The sequence below is a fragment of the Euleptes europaea genome, chromosome 15, assembly GCF_029931775.1.
Source record: "Euleptes europaea isolate rEulEur1 chromosome 15, rEulEur1.hap1, whole genome shotgun sequence".
In the NCBI taxonomy this organism is placed as follows: Eukaryota; Metazoa; Chordata; class Lepidosauria; order Squamata; family Sphaerodactylidae; genus Euleptes; species Euleptes europaea.
This window is the reverse complement of record NC_079326.1, coordinates 49,026,765-49,045,896: the sequence shown is the minus strand read 5'-3', so window position 1 is coordinate 49,045,896 and position 19,132 is coordinate 49,026,765. Positions and strand designations below refer to the sequence as shown.

The window sequence follows — 19,132 nt, the reverse complement described above, 5'->3', positions numbered from 1 at the left end:
TTCAGGCAAGAAACATTCAGAAGCGGTTGGCCAATAGCCTGCCTCTGCGTAGCAACCCTAGACTTCCTTGGTGGTCTCCCGTCCAAGAATTAATCAGGGCTAATCCTGCTTAGCTTCCAAGTTTTGACAAGATCGAGCTAGCCTGGGCTTTAAGAGGGGAGTGGACATGTTCATGGAAGTGAGGGGTATTCATGGCTACTAGTCAAAATGGCTACTAGTCATGGTACATACCTATTCTCTCCATGATCAGAGGAGCATGCCTATTATATGCGGTGCTGTGGCACCAGGCAGGATAATGCTGCTGCAGTTGTCTTGTTTGTGGGCTTCCTAGATGCACCTGGTTGACCACTGTGTGAACAGACCGCTCGACTTGATAGGTCTTGCCCTGATCCAGCGTGGCCTTTCTTATGTTCTTATGTAGGTAAGCTGCTCTCACTTTTTTCCTACTAGGGCACTTGACTATTTGATATTGGGTTGGGACCTTATAGTGATTGGTTCAGACTGATTCTGGTTGCACACTCCATTCTGTGACATCACTGTGCATTATTTCACTCAGTGAGCTAACTGGTTGTATCCTTCAAGGACACTGGCATGGTGCTGCTTGGTGTGGCTCGGCTTACAGTTCAAAGCATCACAGTATTTTAATTGCGGGTGGACAATGGGGGCATGCCACATTTAAGCTGCAACTGTCAATGAGGTTGAGAGCACTCAGAGACCGCAGGCCCCAAGCGTTGCAATTTGGGGTACAAAGCAGACACCCTACAGACCGGCTTCATGGTTGACCAAGGATTGCTGGATGTTTGTGTCAAAACGGGAATTTCCACTCTTTTCAATGCACATGTGAACGTCCATAAGCACCTTGGGTAGATTCAACTCTCTTCTGCCTCATTCAGTCAGAGCCCTGTGGTGAAGCTCCAAAACCTACCTTGGCAGCATGAGATTGGCACCTTAAAACGGCAAGATCATAAGCCGGTATACATAGCTGGTCTAAAACTGCAGTGATTTTTAAAATATGGGCCCTGGTTGTACAGATCTAATCAGTGGCTAACACGATCAAGCAGTACTACTTCATGTAATGATTAAGGTTATATTCCAAATCTTTTGGGAAGATAATTATTCAAATGGTAAAATCATGATGTCATTAAGGCATGAAGTTTCCCAAAATGGCCTGCATAGTTATGTTTTTAAAGCCAGATGTTTCTGATAACTGTTACAAACATATCTACCTAGGTGGATTCAAGGTTTATCAGTTTGGCCATTAACGCATTCCCACATAGCAGTTTTAACTTTAAAGCAGACTCCATTTCAGCAGCTGTTACAGTAAAAAATAGCCAGGTTTAGGCACTCCAGTGAAATAACCTTGAACACAAACAAAAAAATTCCAGAGTTCTGTTTGGGGAGATTATGTGTGTTTAAAGTGCTGTCAAGTCGCAGCTGACTTATGGCAACCCCAGCAAGGGGCTTTCAAGGCATGTGATTAAGCAGAGGTGGTTTGCCGTTGCCTTCCTCTGCAGAGTCTTCCTTGGAGGTCTCCCTTCCAAGTACCAACCCTGCTTAACTTCCAAGATCTGACAAGATCAGACTATACCGTGCTGCCTTCCCTCCCTTTTGGGAAATTACTGTGGTATATAGTTCCCACATTATGTTTGCAGCCAATATGCTTTTAAATTATACTAGTAGCACGGCTGATGTGAGTAGCACAAAACTCCAAGGCTCAGTTCAGACATATTTTTTTAAAAAAACATTGTTTATTTTGCCTGTGTTTAGCTTGCAAACCCTGTGCAGCTCACACACAATTCAAATCCTGCTTCAGCGTGGTGTAGTAGTTAAGAGCAGTGGTTTGGAGCAGTAAACTCTGATCTGGAGAACCAGGTTTGATTCCCCACTCCTCCACATGAGTGGCAGAGGTTAATCTGGTGAACTGAATTTGTTTCCCCACTCCTACACACGAAGCCAGCTGGGTGACCTTGGGCAAGTTACAGCCCTATTAAGAGATCTCTCAGCCCCACCTACCTCACAGGGTGTCTGTTGTGGGGAGGGGAAGAGAAGGTGATTGTAAGCCAGTTTGAGTCTTGCTTAAGTGGTAGAGAAAGTTGGCATATAAAAACCAACTCCTACTCCTACTCCTCCTCTTCTTCTTCTTCTTCTTCCTCCTCCTCCCCCTCCCCCCCACATCATGGAAGATCATGGAGAATCGCACTGGCCCTACTTAGTTCAATTAAGCCATGGTTTCATGTAATGTCTGCCCTGGAGGTCTTACGCAGCATTAATGGGCCAGATTCTCATCCACAGCAAACCATAAAAGCACTGCTCAGACCAGTGGGGTTGTACGGATGTGAAGCAACTGAAGACCTCCGCTCCCCTGTTCAGTTGTGTTGCAACACTCTGGTGGCAGAGAACAAAAATGTTCAGCGAGAAGCCCGAACAAATGTGCAAAATGTCAGTCTTAACAAAGCCAAATTGATTGCCTTCGTCTCTCTTATTTCTAAACACAGCTCCACAGTTCGGGGTGGGGTGGATTGTAAAACATTAATCTTTCTAAACAATCATTTCTCTTGAAAGTACTCCATGGAAGACAGAGAGAGGAGGGAGAGAGCAGCTATTCAAACCTCCCCCCTCATACACACACATACTCCTTGTTCTATATCAATGCTTTTTGCTTCCTTTGCAATGGAAGCCCGTCTTGGCGGTTGTCATGCGGCTGGCACTCCCTGACACTGGGATCCCATCAGTGCAGTTTCTCGAGAAGGATCGTTGCAGTTTACCAAAACTGATCAGGGTTTAACTTTTCACATAAATATCCATGAATCTGTTCCGTGGGGGGGGGCACAGAATGGGCAGGCTGCCCCCCCTCGCTCCCCCTGCTGTGTGATCTCGCTTTCATCTTCCTTTCAGGAACCCTCAGAGAATTCATCCTCTTGCATTTTTTTTTAATCTGCTCACTAATTACTTGTGTGCTAGGAATTGTTCCATTATAGACATGCAATGCCCTCTTATTTATTTTTATCGGTGGTAACCTCAAAGTCTCTATTAAGTCTCTCTCTGTTTTTTGGTTGTTGTTTGTTTACTGCTCTTCCAGCTTCACAGGACTTATGTGTCTCTGAAGAGACTTTCCCTCTCCTAGAGACCAATTCCACAGTGCTCCTGCCTCTAATTTTCATTAATAAGAATTTGAGAGAGAGAGAGAGAGAGAGAGAGATCAATAATTTAAGAAAGCCGATTAAAGGCTTGAGGGAGGGGCCATGAGCGTCCTTCCTCAGCCACTCCCAACAACAGCAGATTTCCAGCACTGGCTTTAAACATGCGTATCACTAACCACTGTTACTGGAAAAGGCAATCATGCTAGGAAAAGTGGAAGGCAGCAGGAAAAGAGGACGACCCAACAAGAGATGGATTGACTCCAAAAAAGCAATGCTGATTCTATGAACTTGGGAAGTTCGTGGGAGGGGGGCATCTTGGCCATCTTCTGGGCACTGGGTGTGTGCGGGGGAGGTTGTTGTGAGTTTCCTGCATTTTGCAGGTGGTTGGACTAGATGACCCTGGTGGTCCCTTCCAACTCTATGATTCTATGACTCTATAAAATTTGCAAGACCTGAGCAAGGCTGTTAAAGATAGGACGTGTTGGAGGAGATTGATTTACAGGGTCGTCATGAGTCAGAAGCAACTTGACGGCTCTTAACACACATACAAACATCACTAACCAGGGTTTGCTGTTCAACATGGTTTGAGAACTAGCTTCCAGCATTACTGGTGGATGAGTTTATGCCAGGGAGGGGAAGGTTAAGAGCTGGACCAAGCTGCCGGATCTTAATACCATTCTGATGTCCAACTGCTGTGAACACTGTAGAAAGGAAAGGGAATCACAGTGAAGAAAACGTGTGGATAAGATCCATTGTTTACCTACATGTTTAAAACGAAACAATAGAGAATAAGGTAAATAAGCTTCAAATATAAGGATTTTCCAGACAGCTATCAGTGTATAGAAATGCACACTTACAAGCAAACTGTCTTTCTTTGGAAATTGATTAGTTAATTGAGAGTGTTATTAGCTGCCTTTCTCCAAAACCAGACTCAGGTCGATGATAAAAAGTACAGTTTTTAAAAATCCATTAAAATGTAACGAACATGTGTAATTAATATTTCATAAACAGGAGCAGACCCTGAAAAGGACCCTTGACCTAGCAGTGGCCAGTAGCAGATGCATGTTCAAGAGCAATATTTTTTGCGTTGGAAATAGCTATGTTCATCTCAGTGTGTTGCTTCCTCCCCCTGTCCAACAGCTTGATATGTGGTTTCGTGAGAGGCGAACAGGTTGAGCTGGATGCTACAAAAATATAAACCAATAAATCTATTTTTATTATATTGTGCACAAATATGTGTTAAAAACACTGGGCCTACAATGTAGGCTACCGGTACCTTCATTGGAAGAAGAAGAAGAAGAAGAAGAAGAAGAAGAAGAAGAAGAAGAAGAAGAAGAAGAAGAAGAAGAAGAAGAAGAAGAAGAAGAAGAAGAAGAAGAAGAAGAGTTGTTTTTTACATGCCGACTTTCCCTACCACTTAAGGAAGAATCAAACCAGCTTACAATCCCCTTCCCCTCCCCACAGCAGACACCCTGTGAGGTAGGTAGGGCTGAGAGAGTGTGACTAGGCCAAGGTCACCCAGCTGGCTTCGTGTGTAGGAGTGGGGAAACAAATCCAGTTCTCCAGATTAGCCTCCACCACTCATGTGGAGGAGTGGGGAATGAAGCCTGGTTCTCCAGATCAGAATCCACCGCTCTAAACCACAGCTCTTATCCACTACACCACTACACAAAAAGTAAAGAAATAAGAATACAGAAAAGAAGAACAGATTGATAAAGTCCAATCTTAAACTCTTGAAGTCATAACATTCATTGAATCATCTAATAGTTTAACAAATAATAAACAAGAGCTAACAAACAATTATCTTCTTTGCAATACATAGTAACAGAGCATTATGTATCAGTGAAATCACAATAGTTCTCAATAGTCCTAATATCCATCTTATAATAAATCAAAAGTTTTCTGTCTTGTACTTACAAAACATCATACTCTGGTTTCTCTTCAGATCATATAAATCATTCGCCTTTTTCTGCACTGTTGTAGGATACAGTGCAGAGGAAGTTGAAGGTCAGCTGTCCTATAGAAAATCAAAGGCCACGTCACACATCAGAAGTACCTTGATAATCAAATGTATGGCATAGGAATACTTCTAGTGATGGTGAAATACATCCAGTGGTAGCTTGTAGCTTAGCAGGGTTGCTCAGCAGCATCCCTTTCCCAGAGACTTTGACAATTACGAAGAAGTTTAGCGAGAGCCTCATGTTGCCCTGAGCTTAGAGCAAGCAGACGTTTTTACTGTGGATCAGTGGTAGAGCATCTGCTTGGCATGCAGAAGGTCCCAGGTTCAGTCCCCGGCATCTCCACTTAAAGGGACTAGGCAAGTAGGTGTTGCCTGTACCTGAGATCCTGGAGAGCCACTGCCGGTCTGAGTAGACAGTACTGACTTTGATGGACCAAAGGTCTGATTCAGTGTAAGGCAACTTCATGTGTTCATGTGCCCAGCACAATAGGAGGAGCCATGCAGCTCATTTCTTCTGAGGCCCTCTAGCAGATACATTGAATTTGGTTGACTGATGGCACACTGTCTCCTGCTGTTCACAGCTCTGGCACAGGTGGAAGCAGTGGGAATCTCTAGCACCGCTTTTGCACGCTGGAAAGCTGAGCATGAGATGAAGACAGCACTCATATCCTTCCCCAAGTCCACTGGGCATGCAAGAAGGCAACCACAAGCAATGGCTGGCAGCCGAGCCAAGCCAAAATTTGTGCAGGTGATAGTCTCATGCATAAGTTTTTCTGTCGCCTATGCTTGAGCTGGGAAGCTGCATTCTGTTCAGTCTCCCCCCCGCAGCGTTTAATAAAAAATCCATATCTAATATCATATTATGACATTTCACGTCACAACAAACCCAAGTTTGCCATTGAGTGCACACTCAATGGAGATTTTCAGCCAATCACTCCCTTGTAACCAAACTGACAGTAGGATTCATGGGTTACAGACCTGTTACTTTGTCCCGTTCACACATTACCTTTTTAGGTGTATGGCCATCTAGATGTGACAGGCATCCCGACATTCACCCGAGAGGCACTGCCATTTTAAAAAGTGAGTCCCCAGCTAGGAACTCCTTCCAACTTTGTCGCGGGGTGCCAGTTCATGTCAGGACCACCCCAGTTTAGGGGGAAGAGAAGATCCTACTCCCCACCACTGGTTTGACCCCAGAATTGCACTTGGGAACATGCAAGTAAATATTGCCCCCAGCACCATTTCAGGGACAAAAAATAGTGTGGGGGAGGAAGGATCCCCTCCTCCCCCTGTGTTGTGATAGTCTCAACCAGAGTTGGACCCCTAGAGCACAATTTAAAGCAGTTCCCAGATGGGAACTCACTGTTCTGAATGGAGGCATGTCCCCGGGCGAACCCAGGGACACCCATAACATCTAGGTTGGTCCTGAATGTACCTTCAGCATAGAACTGTAGTCAGTCAACTTGTGACCAACTTGTAGCCAAATACGTCTGTGGGATTCATGGGTTACAAACTTCTCTTAGTTTGTCCAGTTCACGTGACCATACCTTTTTAGGTGCATGCTTAAAAAAAAAAACAGGCCTAAAAACAATGAATGGAGAGTTCTTCTGATTTTGCATTTATTCTTTGTGCAGTGTTTGTACTGGCTGCAAGTTTTACTGAAATCCTGACATCTCCACTTATCCTTGTTTTTTTTTTCTCTCCTCCTTGCTTTCTACTATAGTTATTTTTTGTCTCCTCTACCTTAAGCCTATTTTTCCCTAATCCCTTATTCACCTACTGCCTTACTATTCTGAATATATTCTAGCTACAAAAGGTAACAGGTTAACAACATTTATTATTCTCTTGTCATTCTTTTTTTAATACATACATACATACATACATACATACATACATACATACATACATACATATCTTCTCTACCTGTCTGCTTCCAGGAAAAAGCTTCTGGGCCGCATAATTTAATAATGGTGGGTAAATTGTGACTTTTTAATTGGCAGCTCCTGTGCTCTAATCCGTCTCCTGCTTTTCATTCTCTGCGCTCTCATCGCCAGCTCATCTTGCCGCTGTGATCTTTGCCGTCACTTTAATTACAGAACGAGGCAGCCGAACTTTTTTTTTTTACATTGTGTATTATTAATAGCGCCTGGTTTAAAGTTTTCAGTTGCAAAGCAAATGTTGAATCGTCTGGATTTGGCTGGGTTTCGAAATTATACCTGGGCATGCTTCTTCTTCTTTCTTTTTTTTAAACCGTTCTTATTCCCAACAGATTACACAATGGCGCTGATTAGCAGCACCATTTTGTAATACCACTTAAGGCTTTATCACAGTGGAGTACTGCCAGTAATAGTCTTTAATTCACTTATATGTACCAATTCATCTCTGTCAGGTTTCTATTCATTTCTTCCGTGTTTCACTCTGCCCCTAGCTTCTGTATAATGAGGAATGATGTCCCCCCACTTAAAGAAGGGGGGGGCTTCAGAAAACTCAAGCAAATTGCCTCTCCTCTTGACTTTTTCAGACAGCCGAGCCCGCGGTTCCCACATTAATGCACTTTTTATAAATTAATTTATTTAGGAGAATCTTGGAGTTGAGAGGGGATATGGGGAAAGTGCACTGATCAATTAATTCAGATGTGGGGGGAGGCAGGACTTCTGGCAGGCATCTATCAAAATTAGGGCTCCAAATCAATAGCTGTGATTTAGTACGGACCTGTCGAAGAGACATCTTTTTTGTGAATTCTTACAGTAGTGGATTTTGAAGCTGTTGGGATTATGTCTGAGTTCAGGCACGCAAGTGTCATCAGTTTGCAAATATCTGGGCAGAGGGCGGTGCTTATCTGTAGCAACCGTGGTGGTTTTGTGGTGGCGTGCTTGCTTGCTTGCTTCATCTAAACCCCAAAGCATGATTATAAGGCATCAAATGTTCCCTAAGACATTAGCTGGTGTTTGTTTCGAATACGGCAGCTTGTATTTTCTAGACTCTTGTTGGAGATCCGTTTTGTGAGACGGCCTAGCACATGTCGAACTAAGCGCTAACCTTGGCTTGTTTGGTCCCCCCAGGATTGGCGCAAAGCATCAGGAGCTATGGCAAAAGCAGGTTAGAGGCCTGACTGAGTATTCCGCTGGCCCTGCAGGACTGCCTCCTGATATCGATGACGATGAGACAGACCCAAACTATGCACGGGTGAATCACTTCCGTGAACGGCACCCAGCTGTCAGTGCCTACAGACCATCTTCGCCTCCTCTTCCAGAGAACTTTGGGTGCGATAACCCTCCAGCGCCAGGGGAGAGGGACCACTTGGAAGGGCTCTATGCAAGGATAAACAAGCCACCTCCTCAGCATGCTCCCATTGAGAGGTAATGCTCATATCCCGGAATCTACTTATGCAAGCGTGTGGGTGTTTTTCAAACGTAACAAAATGGCACAGAGCCCATATTCCATTTCGAAGAGTGATTTTGAGAATAAATGACCTGCTATTATGACCTGGTACACCAGCATATAAATGTTTTGGCTGCTGCACTCCAGAGAGCTGAACCACCTCAGCTTAAGGTTGCCAACGCCAGGCTGGGAAATTCCTGGAAATTTGGGGCCAGGTCCTGTGGAGGGGAAATGTTGGGACGGATATCACCTAGAACAAAGCTTCTTAAACAGTGGGTCGCGACCGCATATGGGGTCGTATAAGTGAATATGGGGGTCGCGAAAAATTTGGCAACAGTATGCAAATTTGCTTTTGTCTTTAATAAATGGTAAAATTATGTGTATACCAAAGAATTGTTTTAAAATAAATTTCTGTGTGATTTTTTATCAGTAAATGTTTGTATACCTGTTTTATATACCTATATACCCGAGGTTGCATACAAATTTCTCGGGCGAAAAAGGGTCGTGAGTGGAAAAAGTCTGGAGATCAGTTGTAATTCTAGGAGAACTCCAGGCTCCACCAGGAGGTTGGCAACCATACCTTAGTGTCATTACCAGTTACAGTCATAGGCTGGCAAGATGGAGACTTAGCTTTGGTGTAGGCAAATGAACTAACAGATCTTAAGCTATCTTTACATTTCTTCATTCCTAACACTGCAGTACTAAGCAGAGCTGCTCCCTACTAAGCCCACTAGTTTCAGTGGACTTTGAATGGTGGAACGCTGCTTAGGATTGCACTGTCAGTCACCTGAAGAAGAGCCGTTCTGATTACGAAGTTAAGTTTCCTTACTCCCGTTGACTACATCGCAAATGTCCAGGGTCTTGTATTTGCTTAAAAGAAAACCATAGATTTCCTCTGCGTTTGCAACATTGCCATTCTCACAAGGTTACGATAAAATTGTAATCGTTCTCAGAAGGGCTCCCGTTTCGCAATCGTTCTCAGAAGGGCTCCCGTTTCGCAAATTGACCAAATCGACCCGCCTCCAATCCGGCTGTTGTGCGACTGAAGGAGCTTTTTTTCTTCTCCTGCTCGGAAGAAGTTGTTGTTCTGTGCCCCTTAAGACTCGAGCGTTCAGATTGCTTTTTGGCCCACACAGCCACTTGGTGCCCATTAGCGACCAGTGTTTGGAAGATATGCGGTGATTTACTATGTATGCTTACAGTTTACATTTCCCCTGTTGTGTGATATTATGTGCTTTCAATTAGGTTGGAGGGAGGACTGAGAATCCTGGCACTTTTACGCAGACCGTAAAGCTTGGCTTCACAAGATGGATTACCTTTCAGGGCCTTTCCAATAACCAAGTGGGGAGGAAGGAGCCGTTTTTAATCCTTACTGTCAAGCTTCCAGGTAGAGAGCATTAAGAAATATAGTAATTTTTCCCTTCTCTGTATGAGTTAAAGAGGAAAACTCGCATTTCCACGGCACAGTCACGCAGCCGTCACCAGGAGATTCTGAAAACAGGCTCCTCCTGGCATTGGGGAGTGCAAGAAATACAGTGCATGACAAGGCTTACTGTGTTTTTTAAAAATGCAGTCCAGGTTGGTTTGTGCTTTCCCCCCCAGCAGTACGCATAATTAAACTGTGGAACTCCCTGCCCCAGGATGTGGTGATGGCTGCCAACTTGGAAGGCTTTAAGAGGGGAGTGGACATATTAATGGAGGAGAGGGCTATTCATGGCTACTATTAAAAATGGATACTAGTCATGATGCATACCTATTCTCTCCAGGATCAGAGGAGCATGCCTATTATATTAGGTGCTGTGGAACACAGGCAGGATGGTGCTGCTGCAGTCGTCTTGTTTGTGGGCTTCCTAGAGGCACCTGGTTGGTCACTGTGTGAACAGACTGCTGGACTTGATGGGCCTTGGTCTGATCCAGCATGGCTTTTCTTATGGCTGCCAACTTGGAAGGCTTTAAGAGGGAAGTGGACGTGTTCATGGAGGAGAGGGCTATCCATGGCTACTAGTCGAAATGAATACTAGTCATAATGTATACCTATTCTCTCCAGGACCAGAGGAGCATGCTTAATATATTAAGTGCTGTGGAACACAGGCAGGATAATGGTTCTGCAGTTGTCTTGCTTGTGGGCTTCCTGCAGGCACCTGACTGGCCACTACATGGTCTGCTGGATTTGATGGGCCTTGGTCTGATCCAGCATGGCTTTTCTTATGTTCTTATGAGATGGATCAATGGTTGGACCTAATGTAAGGCAGCTCCACCTTATGCATGTCGAAAAAATTAAGCTGCCTTATAGTGAACCCGACCATTGGTCCGTCCAGGTCAGTACTGTCAGACTGGCAGTAGCTCTCCTAGGTCTCAGGTAGAGGCCTTTTGCATCACCCACTGCCTGGTCTTTTTTGCTGGAGATGCTGGGGATTGAACCTGGGACCTTCCACATACCAAGCAGATGCTCTCCCACTGAGCCACAGCCCTTCCCAGAGTTGCACGCTCCATCTTAAATTGTTCCTATTGTAGCTTTCTCCACATAGAGCTTTGTCCAGTGGACCAAGAATCAGAAAGATTATAGCAGTGCTTTTATTAGTCACAATTTCACATATATTCAGGCTGTGTTTAGCGCTTGGTACATCATGCACCAGTTTCTTCACCTTTTTTACTCCTATTCTTACTTCCTCCTTGCATGATTTTTCACAGTTAATGTTATTTCACATTAGTGATTTTCCCCTCTCCCACCACTGACTCATAATCTGTGACACAGGATGTGAGGACCTGAGAAATGACTTAAATGAGTTATTCCCCCCCTTTTTTTTTAAGTTTCAACAAACAGAATTTAGATGATCTCATCTCAGTCTAGGAATTCCAGTCATGGGCCATTACCATAGAGAATTGAATTAAAACACATGCAGTGAACCAAGCAATCATGGGTCTTTTTTTCCCTATGAAGAATGTATTATCGTCCTTTTAATGATTTTATGAAATTATGAGGCTGCTTATAATGAAAGGATCTCTGCCGCTTGATCAGCGTACCTCGTAACTGATTCACAATTAGCCCCGAGTCCTCTTGCAAAAATGCCCTATTTTAATGCCCTAGTTCTTATTTGTCCCCAAACTACCTCAATCATGAGCAGCCTTTCTAGACTTCAAAAGGAAAAAATTAACCCTGAAATGTTAATCTCTCCTATTGTCATGATTCTCTTGGAATCTCAATGCATAACTTACAGTTTGAGCTTCCATCCTCTCTATTTCAACAACTCCAGTGTCACTGGAGGCAGACTTGTTGTTTATATGGTTCTTGGCCAAATATTTTTGGGATCTGGCCTCTTTCATCTAGCTAAAATTCTTTTTTTCCACCTTAACTTTTCCTTTAAAGAAGAAGAAGAATTGGTTTTTATACGCCAACTTTCTCTACCACTTAAGGCAGAATCAAACCGGTTTACCATCACCTTTCCTTCCCCTCCCACAACAGACACCCTGTGAGATAGGTGGGGCTGAGAGAGCTCTAAGAGAGCTGTGACTAGCACAAGGTCACCCAGCTGGCTTCATGTGGAGGAGTGGGGAAACCAACCCGGTTCACCAGATTAGAGCCCGCCACTCATGTGGAGGAGTGGGGAATCAAACCCCGTTCTCCAGATCAGAGTCCACTGCTCCAAACCACTCTTAACCACTACACCACGCTCATTCTGGACTGTTCAAGAAGTGTCAGAACTCAGTGGTGAGAGCAGATGCACAGTATGTCCCAGGTTCAATCCTAGATCATCCCTATTAAAAGAATCTGAGATGACTGGGCTGTTAAATCGCTCTACAAAGTTGTTGAACGTCTACAGGAGGGGGAGTTATCCTATCAAACTATCTTGGTTGAGGAAGGTGCCATGTGCTACTTCCCTTTCCCTCCACTGGATCCATTCTGAGAATAGAGCTTGCCCCTTACCTTCTCCTCCCAGACACATTCCTTAAAAGAGGGCACCTACTGAGCCCAAGTATCCCTGAGCGGCTGAAGTATAGAGAGGCTTAATCTAGTTGAACCCAAGCTACCCCAGCCCTATTGCGGCTACAGCAATGTCATCCCTCTCTAGAACAGTGTGAGAAGTCCTCTGCTGGATTGGACGAGGGGTCCATCTAGTCCAGCATGGTGTAGTGGTTAAGAGCGATGGTTTGGAGTGGTGGACTCTGATCTGGAAAACCAGGTTTGATTCCCCATTCCTCCACATGAGCGGCTTAGGCTAATCTGGTGAACCGGGTTGGTTTCCCCACTCCTCCACATGAAGCCAGCTGAGTGACCTTGGAATAGTCACTGTTCTCTTAGAGCTCTCTCAGCCCCACCTACCTCACAGAGTGTCTGTTGTGGGGAGGGGAAGGGAAGGTGATTGTAAGCTGCTTTGATTCTGCCTTAAGTGGCAGAGAAAGTCGGCATATAAAAACCGACTCTTCTTCTTCTTCTCCTCCTTCTCCTTCTCCTTCTTCTTCCAGCATCCTGTTTCACACAGTGGCCCAACAGTTACACTGGTGGGCCCACAAACAAGGCATCCCTGAATGTTTGATGTTATTTTTACTGATCGAGGTTTACTCATTTGTCAGCCCAGATATATTTAGCATTTTTCTTCATAAACGGTATGTCGGGTTTCACTGTATCTGGGTCTCAGTGTTGCTTCCCAACATATGGTGGTCAACTTGAATTAGTAATTTTGCAGGTAAGCTGCAATGCATGAGTGTCTGTAGAAGTGCTTTTTCTGTGGGTTAGAACAAATGCATGTTGACTCATTACATCTCCCGCCGTTTTCTGGAACATTATCTCTGCAGGAAAAAAAAAGAATGATGCAGTAATAAATTTAGTATCAGAAATAGACATCTGTTTAATTTGTTGTTTGACTGCGTCTGTTTGAATGCTGATGTGGGTGGAGTGTGTGAAAATGTATCAGTATGATTCTGCATGAGGCCCCATTGATAAGCTCTGTGCATTGGTTGCTCCGGGGAAGTATAACTGTCACTTGCTTAGAACAGTGGCTCAGTTCAGACATCAGTCTAAACCAATTGCTCCCAAACTTTTTGGGCCACTGCCCCCTTGGTTCCACAAACTCAACCCCAGCGCCCCCTACCCTATCCTATAAAAAAGCATTATTCAAATTAGGGGTTTGCATGACTCACTAAATAAGTTAATAACAATAAAATTTCAAAACAGACACAATTAATTGCACATCTATTCCAAATCAAATTAAAACTTTTTAGTTGAAATTTATTCAACAAAACTGATGGACTTGATCCAGTGATACCAGCTCTTCAAAGTCTGGAAATAAATTCTGATAGTTTCCACCAAGTTTGCCAGCATGGTGCCATATCTTGATCTATTGTAAATTAGTGAACAACACAGTTGAAGGAGCCCACCTCTAGCGTCCCCCTGCTGTCCTCTTGCCTTTTAGTGCCCTCCTAGGTAATCCCATCGCCCCCCATTCATGCACTTTGGAAACACTGGTCTAAACCTTGGTTTATACTAAGCATGCTGTAGATGCTAAACCACCCCTCCCATTTCTGTGGTGTTCTTGAGCTGGATGTGGACAGAACGGAGCGGGAGCAGAGGAGAGTGTTAAGGATGATCAGGGGTCCTGGAAACTAAGCCCTATGAGGAAAGGCTGAGGGACTTGGAAATGTTTAGTCTGGAGAAGAGGAGGTTTAGGGGGGACATGATTGCTCTCTTTAAGTATTTGAAAGGCTGTTAGTTATAGGAGGACAGAGTGCTGTTCCTGCCGGCAGCAGAGGATAGGACTTGCAATAATGGGTTTAAATTACGAGCGGAAAGGTACTGGCTGGAGATTAGGATTTTTTTTAAGGATGAGTAGTTCAGCAGTGAAATCAGCTGCCTAGGGAAGTGGTGAGGTCCCCCTCATTGGCTGTCTTCAAGTATCGGTTGGCCGAACACTTGTCAGGGATTCTTTAGGCAGACCCTGCATTGAGCGGGGGGTTGGACTAGATGGCCTGTATGGCCCCTTCCCACTCTATGATTCTATGAGATCAGCAGCCATAATTACAGTTTGTCAGTTCCGATAGTGTGCTAACCCACAGTTAGTACAAACCATGGTTTGCAAGCTCAGCTCAAACTATGGTTTCTCATTTAGGATTGCTTATTAATTGCAAAGCTGTATGTGTGTGTGTGTTTAATCTAGGCAACAAGTCAAATGTTAATTCAGCTTCCATAAACCCCACAAATTCCATGGCTATGTAGGAATTTAAACCTAGGATTCCCAGATCTCAATCCATTAACCTCCACAGGTTCACACTAAGTGCAAAAGTAAAGACATGGATTCCTTTCAATTATACCTACTCCAAAAGGGTTGGATCCAGCCAGCTTTTCCAGTGATGAAAAAGGGACAGTCCCCTTTGACCACCATGCTAGAGGTCATGAGATCTTAATGGACAAAAGCCATCTGAGACAGGGCCTATAGCAGGAAAAGGAATTGAGTGACATTGAATGCTGCAGCTGGCTGAATCAGCTGAACACTGGCTCAGTGTTCTCTCTCTGTTTAACTTGCCTTTATAAGACAGAATCCTTTGATCAGAAGAAGACTCGGGTTCCTTTAACAGCCAGCATAGTAATCAGAACATTAACTTTTGTGTGTGTGCACCTTCTTCTTCTTTTTTAAACCTGCCATTTAATTTTAAATGCTAATATGTATGTGGGTAATTAAGAAGCCAAAATTGTCTGTGAGGTTGGTAAGCTGTAAGAATGGGAGAGGGAGATCATTACGCCTCTGCTCATGGATAGCTATTTGCGAACCAGCTGATAATGTGCAAAATGAAGATTTCGTAAGTGGCATTTTAAATGAATGGTTAATGGCTTGAAGATTAATTAAATAGTCAGAGTTGTTCAAAAGAAAACCTGCTAAAAAAATCTTGTTTATAGGCCAGTTGCTTTGCATACTGAAAGTGCAACCAGGAAAGGCTTGTGATATTTCCATCTTGCAAGCGAGCTCCGTAAAGCATTTTTCCTTGAACACTAAAGCGTACCTTACCAGATATACACAGTAATAGATAGGTGTCCTAATTAATATGTGCAGGTCAGTGGAGCTTTAATGCAAAATGATGTTAATCCTAATGAAATGTCAGGAATATGAGTAATAAAACTTTTAATTCATTTTTCAACTAGCACTCCATTTGAACATATAAACAGGGAACACTGTCAACACTGGCCAATGTTTGCCATCACTGATACCTGTGGCAAATTTCCCTTTGTGCTTCCCACAGCATATCTTCCCCTTCTTCTTTGCACAGTGATGTTGCCTGTATTGTTTGTATTATGATGCCATGCCCCAACCCATGCTTAACATATGCTAGTGGCTGACTTGAGTTGAGTTGGTAATAGGTTGGCAACCTGCTGGGAGGAGAAGAGCACTGATACCACTCTGGAGAACCATGTCACTTCTGGTGGAAACCCACAAGCACTGCTCTGTTCAGCCCTCTGAGGTATATAGGCGCACCGGCAGCCACCCAAGTCTTCACCCGGGGCCACAATGCACTCCCAGCCCATCTGATCCTCAAAGGGATTTTCTCTCTCTTTCGGTACCACTGTCACCACCTGCCCATTTTAAGACTTACTAGCTGAGAAGGCTGGTGCTTCCAACTCATTCTATGGCTCCACCTAGTACCCATATCACCCGTTATCCACTGACTAGTTACCACAGGAACTGCTTACCGCACTTGTACACTCTCGGGGAAATAGCAATTTAGCACCAGACCATGTCCCTTCCTCTTGTGCCTGTTTTGAACAACTTGTTCAAATGGTGGAGGTCTGTGGTACAAAGAACAACTACCATCATTCAAAATAGTAACAAATTTATTAAAACTAAAATGTCCACAGACGTACTCTCAGCATAACAACAGCGTGATCAAGAAATCCAAAAGTAAGGTGAAACATACAATTCCCTTGTCCCTCACTGGGTACATACCCTAGCTGCTCTTATTCTAAGGCAGGCTCTTGAACTTAAAAGTTACAGAATTCTGAAAGCTTTCCATGACGTTTTGTTCTAGTCAGTCAGTCCTTTGTCTGCTCCATGTGGCAACGGCAGCCAGTTTGAGAGTTCCTTCCTCCAGATGTAATCAGTCAAGATGGATCTACAAAATGGGGACTGCTCTCCATCCCTGCCAAAAGATTTTGTTATCTCTATTTTCCTACCCCAGTGGTCGGCAAACTCATTAGTCAACAGAGCCAAATATCAACAGAACAACGATTGAGATTTCTTTTGAGAGCCAATAGATAAAGATGCTCCACCACCACTTAAAAAAAGGCCTTCAAACTGAGAGAATGGGGCTTGCTGATCGCATGGACATTTCGGCAAACAGCTCCAGGCCTGAATGCCCCATGAGCCCCTCCCTCTGCCGCGGACCAGGCGCAGCAGGGCGCACGAGTCGGCGGTGCCTGGGGAAGCGCCCTGAGTCCCCTAACATGCGGAGGGCGCTTCCTGCTGGGCAAACGCGCCCAGCGGCTTCACGGAAGGGAGGGGGCGGAGGGCCCCACCGCCCGCCTCCCCCACGCGGCGCTGCAGACCTGCCGCGGCTCAGGACAAGGCCAAGTCGATGGGAGAGTGCCGCGGCCTTCCGCCGGCCCCGCACTCCGCTGGAACGCCCAGGGAGCGGGCGAGAGGGCTCTGGAGCCTCCCACCACGTGCAGCGCAGGTGGGTCCCGGCGGTGGGAGAAGCCCAGGCACAGCGAGAGGCGCCCAGCCGGGCGGAGAGGCAAGAAGCTGCCCTGCGCTGGGGCAGGAGCGGAGTGGGTCGGGAGCCCGCACTCAAGAGCCGCACTCAAGGGGCCAAAGAGCCGCATACGGCCCACGAGCCGCAGTTTGCCAACCACTGTCCTACCCATTGCGGCTCAAAAAATCCTTTCCTGAAACCTCCAGAAAGACACAGTTTAGCTCCTCACACCCCCAGGTCTCTGCGTCCATTGTAGGAGTCAGATACCCAGTTAAGGTGTAAACTGACTATGTCATTGTTTCTGGCCAGGATTAGCATTTCTAAAGCCAGTACTTGGGCAAGCCTTGAGAGCTATAGCCTTCCCCCCCCCCCCCGCTCAATCCTCTGCTAGGAGAGAGAAAAACTTTAAAAATTGAATGTGGGTGTTGTGTCATGCCCAAGCCCCATAATAAAATGCATTTCTCCACATTGTGTGATGATGATTTCCACAGATGCTTTTTAAAATTTTGTTTATATTATTGGTTGTTTATGTGATGCTTTTGTAAGCTTACTTGGCCCCCGTTTTTACGAGGGGGAGGATAGACTTGTTCAAGTTTTAAAAGAATAAATAAAGTTGCAGTTCTGGTGTTAATCATGACATTCAAAGGCACAATTCTGTAACCGTGAAGTCATGGCAGTGATGTTGACAGAGACTTTGCAAACATGGATAACAATACAAAACACCAGGCGGAACTGCCAGACCTTCCCAAACCATTTCCAACCCAGAGCTTTCCTGCAGTGATTACCATGATTAAGCAGGGACGGGGGTGGGGGGGTTCCTCCTTCCCTATATATCAAAATAAAGACTTCAGTTGACCAGATGACCTCATAAGCATGAGGTCAGCGTGGAGCACACCAGAGAGCTCCCTTGGCAATGATTACATGCTGCTTACCGCAAAAGATTTGTTAAGACAGTGATGGAAAGGCTTAATGCATGAAGTGGAGAAGCGCAACACGCACCACTGTGATTAAGAGGACAGTGAGCTGGAAACAGCTGCGGAGCCCTCCCGGTCACCCTGCTTGGCTGAGATGGAGGCCACCTGGGTTGGCTACCGTGCCTGTGCTTAAGGAAGGGCGAGGGGGAGTGTTAAACAGGCCCCTCATTGTTCACGTTTCTACATGGTTCTTTTTTTAAAAAAACGAGGGGAATGTTCTTGTTGACATCTGTAGATGCCTTTCTTCCTGATGTGTGTATATATATGCTTCATGCTTCTTAACCGTCCCCCCCCCCCTTTGGCTTCTGTGTCTACTTTATGCAGTACAGGTTGAGTATCCCTTATCTGGACTGCTTGGGACCAGAAATGGTCCGTATTTCGGATCTTTCCCTGATATTGGAATGTTTTGGAATTTTTCCATATACATTAATAAGGTATCTTGGGATTGGGACCCAAATTCATTTATGATTTATATTCATTTTATGCACATAGCCTGAATGTAATTTTAAACATTTTTAATAATTTTGTGTACATTGAACCATCAGAAAGCAAAGGTATAACTATCTCACAAGGGAACAGACATAACAAATAAATAAAAAAGACAGTGTGCCACCACAGACACTAATGCATGCAACTTGTGGGTATTCATAAAGGTACAAGGAGATAACGGCTGCAGTCCTAAAAAACTCTTTCTTGGGAGTTTGTCTCTGAAGTGAGTTTCTTCCAAATAGACCTGCTTAAGATTGCTCTCAGCATCATGTGCGGCGGTCAAGTAACACAACTTACTATGAACAATGTGATGCCAAAGTATTGTGTGAAAAAGCAAGGAGGGTACTGCTTTGATCAGTCTGTTCGGAGAAATAATATTTATTTGGGAATAGTACAATCTTCATCAGATCACTTTTGAGGCAACTCATATAAAGGACACCAAAAATGTGCTGACCGGTCACCTGGGTAGGTCAGGGTGGATTCAGTCACAAGCGGACTGTGGGCAGCACAAA

General features: G+C 44.7%; 1 protein-coding gene across 1 annotated transcript in view; it reads left to right on the top strand.

The window, feature by feature from the left end:
• Positions 1–19,132, top strand: part of PARD3B (par-3 family cell polarity regulator beta) — a 578,916-nt gene that overhangs the window by 433,099 nt on the left and 126,685 nt on the right. The window contains exon 20 of the mRNA XM_056861663.1: positions 8,163–8,459. Within this exon, the coding sequence (XP_056717641.1) occupies positions 8,163–8,459 (297 nt within the window). The remainder of the gene's footprint in view (positions 1–8,162; positions 8,460–19,132) is intronic.